The sequence below is a fragment of the Charadrius vociferus genome, unplaced genomic scaffold (assembly GCF_000708025.1).
Source record: "Charadrius vociferus isolate BGI_N301 unplaced genomic scaffold, ASM70802v2 scaffold126, whole genome shotgun sequence".
In the NCBI taxonomy this organism is placed as follows: Eukaryota; Metazoa; Chordata; class Aves; order Charadriiformes; family Charadriidae; genus Charadrius; species Charadrius vociferus.
Genome location: NW_009648894.1, coordinates 3,159,504 through 3,167,141, shown reverse-complemented (window position 1 = coordinate 3,167,141; position 7,638 = coordinate 3,159,504). Strand labels below are relative to the sequence as shown.

Here is a 7,638-nt window from a genome sequence, read left to right as displayed (position 1 = left end):
AAGAGTCTGTCTTCTTTCATGCTTTTTTGTGTGATTGTTGGTAGATTTTTCTCCTGTCTCTCTCGGTATTTATCCAGTACCTAATGATATGCCTGGAGTCCTTCCACTCCATCGCCTTTGGTCAATCTCATCTGTTCTTCTTGTATACCGTCATACATCATCTCTTCAAACTTAGATCTCTTCTAGTCTTGTGAAGTCTTTTGGTTTATTATATCAAAATGATTAGAAACCAATTTCTTCTTTCTTCTTAAAACCTCTTCTCAATCTCACAATATTTCTTCAAGCACTTGAATTTACAGTTACTTTGTTATCTCTGATTCCCCTTTTTTCTCAGAATCAGGATTTTGACAAACTGTAGCTTCCTGGTATTTTATACTCATCTCTTTCATCACTATCACTATTCCAAGATCTGGCTTAAATCCGTTCTTCTCTGGTCTGCTCTAACTTCCTTTTTATAACCATTTAGTGTTTCTAAAAACTGAAACAATTTGTATTTTCAGCCTCTTTCTCTGCATACCATAAGCAAGGTCTCCACAAGTTCAGAATCGCGGTATTGATTTCAGGCTGCAGCACAGCTCTGCCCTGCCTCTCCCTCACCCCTTCAGCTGTTTATCCCATCTTGCTGCTTTTATACCTTCCTTATTTCCATCCTCTTCTCTTAGCTTTCTGCCTTATCCTGTTCCCGTCAACTAAAATAACACTTTGGCTGTACATAAGGTGCATTCATCTTTCAATTTTTTAAAAGCTCCCATCCTCAGTATTTATTCAAACCCATCCGTTCATTCACATTCATGTTTTGCTTACGTGATTTAAATTGTGAGCCTGTCACTGTGAAGACAATGTAGCATCATTGCATGTCTTAATGGTGTAAAACTTCACGACTTTCCACTGCAAGAATATTTAAACACTTTTTCACGATTCTTTAGTAAGGCTTAAAAGCAAGTGAAGGGGCAGATTTAGCACCATGTCGTAGCATGCTGCACACCTGATAGCACAGAGGCTGGTCTGCACGTTGAGCAGAGCCAGGATAGCCCTAGTTGAAACACAAGACAGGAGGGACAGTCATCGGCTTGCACAAGTGCTGGTCTTCGCTACAGGAAAGATGTTTTTTCCCTGAGGATTCTGGGAGAGTGGGCTACAGCTTTTATAAGTTGCAAGTACATCTTAATAAATTCAAGTATCTCTCTGCTGGCTTTATCACTTAATCCTCCCTTTTGCTCCCTCTTAGAAGTGCCTGTTCTTCTCGAATGATGACATCTTTGTGTAACTTCTCGTGTTTGTAAGTGGAGCTTACATTTTTCAGTGATATTGATAAATTGCTTATTATCATTTTCTAGTTCCTTGCTCAGTTAAAACTCATGGACTACAGCTTGCTGGTTGGAATTCATGATGTTGAAAGAGCTGAACAGGAAGAAGTAGAGTGTGAAGAGAATGATGGAGAAGAGGAAGGTGAAAGTGATGGGACTCACCCCATTGGAACCCCTCCAGACAGTCCGGGAAACACACTGAACAGCTCACTGCCCTTGGCTCCGGGGGAATTTGATCCAGCTATTGATGTTTATGGAATAAAATCCCATGAAAGTAAGCAGTAATAAATATTTTTATGTTAAGATGTTTTGATTCTTACACCAGAATCCTAAAGTCTTCGCAACCACCTAAAGGCAAAGTTAAACTGCAAAATATAAATTCACTCTGCAGAAGAGGAAATGAGGAAATGCTCTTTGGTGCAGCAGAAAACAGAAGACACCTATAATGCTCAGCATTCTTATGGACATATTTCTTAAATATTGTGATGTGTGGGGATGCAGTCAAATTATACAACTGCTACACAATCGGATCAATATCAAAATACTGGCTTAGCTATTCAGATACAGCAGTTCTCAGTTAATTCAGGGGTTTTTTTTAATCCCTTTCAGGAAATCCAGTATCTATAATTGTTCTTTTCCTCACAGATAAGATAACACTGTTGAAAACAGACTAGAAAGAATAAGAAAAGCAGCATTCCAACTTATATTTCACTTCTTTGGTTGCTTTTTGAAAATTTGTGCCCTCGTACCTGATTTCTCCACTCTCGTGAGACCCCACCTGGAGTACTGCATCCAGCTGTGGAGTCCCCAACATAAGAAGGACATGGACCTGCTGGAGCGTGTCCAGAGGAGAGCCGCAAGGATAATCCGAGGGCTGGAGCACCTCTCCTATGAGGAGAGGCTGAGAGAGTTGGGGCTATTCAGCCTGGAGAAGAGAAGACTCTGGGAAGATCTTATTGTGGCCTTCCAGTACCTAAAGGGAGCCTACAGGAGAGCTGGGGAAGGACTTTCTACTTGGGCATGTAGTGATAGGACAAGGGGAATGGCTTTAAACTGGAAGAGGGCAGGTTTAGAATAAACATTAGGAAGAAATTTTTCACTTTGAGGGTGGTAAGGCACTGGAACAGGTTGCCCAGAGAAGTTGTTGAGGCCCCATCCCTGGAGGTGTTCAAGGTCAGGCTAGATGTGGCCTTGGGCAACCTGGTCTAGTGGGAGGTGTCCCTGTCTATGGCAGAGGGGTTGGAACTCAGTGATCTTCAAGGTCTGTTCCAACCTAAACCATTCTATGATTCTGTGATTTCTGTGTTCTAGCTAAGAAAATTGTTACAAGGAGTGTAACAGACCCTGAAGGTGGGTTTGATGTTAGCATGTAAAACTAAGTATAACTAGTTACCCCTGGCTGTTCAAGACAGGAAAGTTATCTTCTTTTTTTCATCAGCATTTATGTGGATAAATACATGTTTTTATTCATAAAGAAAATGTGATCTTGTTTGTTGACACAGAAGCATTACCCTTCATATAAAACTTCATAGTTTTTCCACAAAGGAACATGAAATCCATATTACTTGAAATGAGCAATAATTCTTATTTCTGTATGCCAGTGGTTTATTTTGCACTTGTTTAGGGGGGTTTGCATTATATAGGAGTGCAGTTAAACTCTCAGTTAAGAACAGCTTGAGCCTGTGGTCTTTAGATATCTGTGATCCTGACTGACATTAACCTGGCTTTGCTGATTGAGCCTTATAAAGTCTTTTTGTTAGAAGGAGGACTCGCGATTAAGATGTCTTGAAAGTCATTCTTACTGCCATGTATTTGCCATTTGCAGATGCACCTAGGAAGGAAGTATACTTTATGGCCATTATTGACATTCTTACTCATTATGATGCAAAAAAGAAAGCTGCCCATGCTGCAAAAACGGTAAAGCATGGGGTAAGTACCTGGGTTGTTTTTTTCCTCTGATTGTATTTATACGCTGCATTTTTGTTGTTTAGTGCACCGATACAGCACAGTTCAGGAAATCTAGGGAAAGGGGAAATAGATCATTTTTTTTTCAGCTTTTTTTATGGTCTAATATGTAATATAAAAGTACAGATTAATTGCTACACATTGCATACTGAGAGTGGAACTCCCTTTTCAGCTGCATGCATAGCTTTCTTACCCATAAAGAACTCTAGCGAGATGCCTTTTTAGAACTTTGTCCTCAATTTGTGAGATGCACTTTATTCTTGCAAAGCAAGCTGTTCACCAGACACCTGTATTAGTATACAGCTCTGTGAAAGCTGTTGTGAATGTTATTTCAGATGCAGGGCCCTACTGATAGTTTCATTATTTGGTACAGCCTGTTGAAAGTTAATTCTTCTGCATATACTGTGGCTCACTCTACAAGACTTCTTAAAAAGAAGAAAAAGGTACCATTTTCAAAATTAAGCATAAAATGTACATATTAGATACTTGGAGACCATTCAGTGAAGGCTTCTGTTTGACTGCAGTGAATTTCTTTATTTTGACTGAAATTGCTGCTTAGCAGCAGACACCAAAAAACCGTGGTGAAGGAGTCCAGTCTTCCAGAATTATGGTTTATATTTACCGTTATCGCTTCTATGGTGATTTAAGGTTCAAATTTCATAAACTTTTTTAAAAAGACAGTAATCGTTCACAAGGCTAAAATCCTTCCTCTGTCTAAGTATCTAAAGGATGAGGGCATTGTGGGAGGTCTTAAGCAAAGCGCTCAGGGCCTTTTAGTTTACAGTAGAGAGTGATGTGGAATGCTCAGCAATAAGCCCTGCACAGGCCTGTAGAAGGTATTTTTTTTCTCTCTGAAACAATGCTCTCATTACTCTCTCTGCTCTCAGAGCAGCTGAAAGTTGATGCAGACCATATGCACCCATTATCTGGCAATTATTAATGAACTTTGAATGTAGCAGACTTTAAAAACTCACACTTACTGCTTAAATAAGGGGTAGAAACATATTGTAAGTAACAGCTATGATTATTAAAGCTGACTGTGATTAGAACTTATTACAGAACATTACTTTCATACAACCATTTTGTTTATTTTGCTGTCTATATCCTGAGCCACCTGACTCTGAAGTTTGTTCATTAATTGCACGCATGCGATTTTCCCCTTTTGTAAAACGGGAAAAATATACACACAAATGTACCCTAAGGCTCTGAAAACCTTGAATAAAAGTATGACTGGAATCATGACTTCATTGAAATAGCAATTGTACAGCTTATTCGGTGAGTCCAGATTTAAAGGCATGTATGTTGAAAAAATGTTACTTAGTGTTATCATGTATTCCAAACCAGGTTATTTAGCATTCAGATAGCAATATATATTTCAGATAGCAATATACATTACACAAGTATTGACACACCAGATCTGAGTATGATAATTTAGTCTTCTCTATATGAATGCACTGCTGCTCAACAGACCAGAATCTGGTGATGAATCAGTGGGTAGCATGGTTACGTACGTAGTAGAAATTGTATAGGAGACTGAAGTACAATGAAAGTAAAGAGAAGTAAGGAAAGTAAAGAGAATACAGTTCAGAAACGGAAGATGGATGCCCCGCAGTTATGGTGGTGACTATCGAGTATCACTGTAATCACAAGAAGCCTAAAAATGCATCAGTAAGATTCTGGTTGAGGGCCGTTACAATTTTGTTTATAGTGTCTGGCTCTAAGACTGCAAATGAAATTCATTGAGTAAGTAAGACTCGGTGACAAAGCATCAAATAAAACAGTGGCTCTTCCTTCTTTCCTCTCCTCTCCCAATTCTCTGTATAGGCTGGTGCAGAAATTTCAACTGTTAATCCCGAACAGTATTCAAAGCGCTTCTTGGACTTTATTGCCAACATCTTGACGTAACCTATCATGTTACATAGGACAGACACGAGACCTGGGGACAACAGCAGTGGCTACAAGTGTAGGGAAAAAAAGGAACTCAGAGAAGCGCTCATCTTGCAGAAAGCAACCCCTTTGTTTACATCTGCTGGCAAAGATGACTGAAGTGGGGTGGAGTACTCGCTTTAACAGCTGCCTGATATTCCCAGCATAGTTCTAGCTATTTCTGACTCTTTTATGTGTGCAAAAAAAAATAAAAATAATTAAAATAAATTAAATAAATAGAACAGCTTACTCAGAGTGCACTGTGACAGTAATGCTCTGATGCTACCAGCTGAAATGGAATAAATGAGCAAAGAGGTGTGGGGTGGGGAAGAGTAAATGCATGTTAAATCTACAATATCGATATCAAATTGTAAACTGTGGATCAGTTTATTTTTTGAACTAAAAAGATACATGACAGTATTCTTCATGATGGTGGTGATGACGATAATAATAAAAACCTTACTGCGAATGTTACACTTACACCCTGCACACTGGCACTCCTTAAAAAACCAGCTGTAACAGCCCTCGGTGCCGGAGGCTTTTCCCGTTCGGTTCCTAGCAGTTGGGTTTTTTTCCTCTTTTTTTCTCCCTTCCCCATTTTTGTCTTCTTTTCAGCACATTGCATCAGGAAGTTCAGCCTCTCAGACGTCTGAGAGCCGGTGTCTCTTATCTTACAAAGAGCTAACGTAACTCATGCTATGTGTACATTTTTGCTGCAGTAAACTTATGTTAAGGGAAAACTTTGCTTATTTCACTTTGTTACCTGAAGTTTTCAATTGTTTTATATTCTTGCAATATAGGAACTAATAATGTTACAAGTGGGAAAAACGCTTATCTGAAGAAGCGTGTAGTTTTGGGCAATAGTAGCTCCATCTTTCACCCGTCGTGAAAGATGTGCACACTGATAGAAATTCCATTCCCTTGTAATTTGCTGGGAATTTGAAGTTTAAATGCTTATGTTGTACTGTTGAAACAGCGGTATTTTATTATAGATTATCCCTCAAAAAATGAACCCTGAATTTTACTGTTTACATTATTAGGAAAGCAGGGATATTTCTGAATTTCAGAGCCGTGTACAATATATGACTTTTGAGTTTACATGTAAAGTTATTTTGCAGTACAAATGAAGTAATATTTGTCATCTTCCAAGGTGTAATGTGCAGTAGTGTACTAAAGTGAATGTCTCGCTCACCTCCGTGATGGACTCTTTTACAATAAAATGAGAAAGGGTATTTCAGAGGGATTTTTCCCAAGGTCGTCTTTTAGGATCAAAATGACCTGTCCTGCCATTTATTCAAGTTTGATTGTATAGTACATTGCCTAAAACTGTGCTGATCATGTTTAACTTGTTTAAAATTTTTAAACACCGCCATTGTATTTCTTCTCTTGTTGTATTTTTCCCTGAAAGACTCCATGCTTGAAAGAGACAAATTTACATATGCTTAAAAGTTTATCTACTTATACACTGTGCTAAAGCTGTGCCTTTAAAATTTCTTTATGGAAATTGTTAGATTTTGTAGGCAACGTAAGAGAAGTCACACCCTCCCCATCGTCGTTTATAACTCAAATCAGGAGTGCCAGCATGCCTTCTCCATAACTGATGTCAGTGCTGTTAAGCCTGCGACTGTGCATAACATGTAGTGGTTTACTCCAGAGGAGCCTATACAATTGCAACCCATTACGCTCTCTTCAGCGGCCAAAGGCAATACTATACCCTATTGCTGTGTACTAATTTTTTTCTCCTTTCCCCGACCTTTCCGACAGGATTTTTTGTTATGTTTGACTTAGTGATGTCTGCAGCACTGTAATGTATGTGTATACTTTTGTATTGTATGTATTTAAATAAGTTGGTACTGTGGCTTGGTTTGTTTTGTTTTTTTCTGTCCTCCCCCTCTGTATCCCAGTTGTCTGCATTCTCACCCAGGTTTCATTTGCTGAAGCACGCTGTGGTTTCTTCAAGTATGAGGCCACAGGGAGACCCTGAACTAAAAATGAGGTACACATACTTGGAGTAAATATTTAATTGCGGCCAACGAGTGTACATTTTAGACAATTTTAGGTATTTACAGCAAAGCGTTCTTTTTGTCTGTGTAGCAGTTTTGCCACTCGTTCTTGTTGATAAACTGTTTATTTGGACAGGGCAAGGAAGACTCATTATTGTGTATGTTAGTGCTTAGATTACACTCCAAACATGAGCAAGGCTTTATAAAATAAAGCACTTTGATGACTCACTAGGTAAATCCTTTGTTCTTGTGTTTCAACTGTGGCTTTGATCGCTTACAGATTAATTTTGGATGTTAAAATGAACGCATAGCTTATATCGCAAAGAGAAAATAAGAAACTTAAAACTTTTTCATTAGATGCTTCTTCCATGCTTGCTTTAATGCTTGAACCATTTAGCCTTTGGGATTTGGGGCTTTGGCTGTGCTCTGTGAGCAAA

General features: G+C 38.8%; 1 protein-coding gene across 1 annotated transcript in view; it reads left to right on the top strand.

The window, feature by feature from the left end:
* Positions 1-7,426, top strand: part of PIP4K2A (phosphatidylinositol-5-phosphate 4-kinase, type II, alpha) — a 67,224-nt gene extending 59,798 nt beyond the window's left edge. The window contains exons 8-10 of the mRNA XM_009887134.1: positions 1,338-1,581; positions 3,133-3,236; positions 5,097-7,426. Of these exons, the coding sequence (XP_009885436.1) occupies positions 1,338-1,581; positions 3,133-3,236; positions 5,097-5,177 (429 nt within the window). The 3' untranslated portion in view covers positions 5,178-7,426. The remainder of the gene's footprint in view (positions 1-1,337; positions 1,582-3,132; positions 3,237-5,096) is intronic.
* Positions 7,427-7,638: the final 212 nt, after the last annotated feature.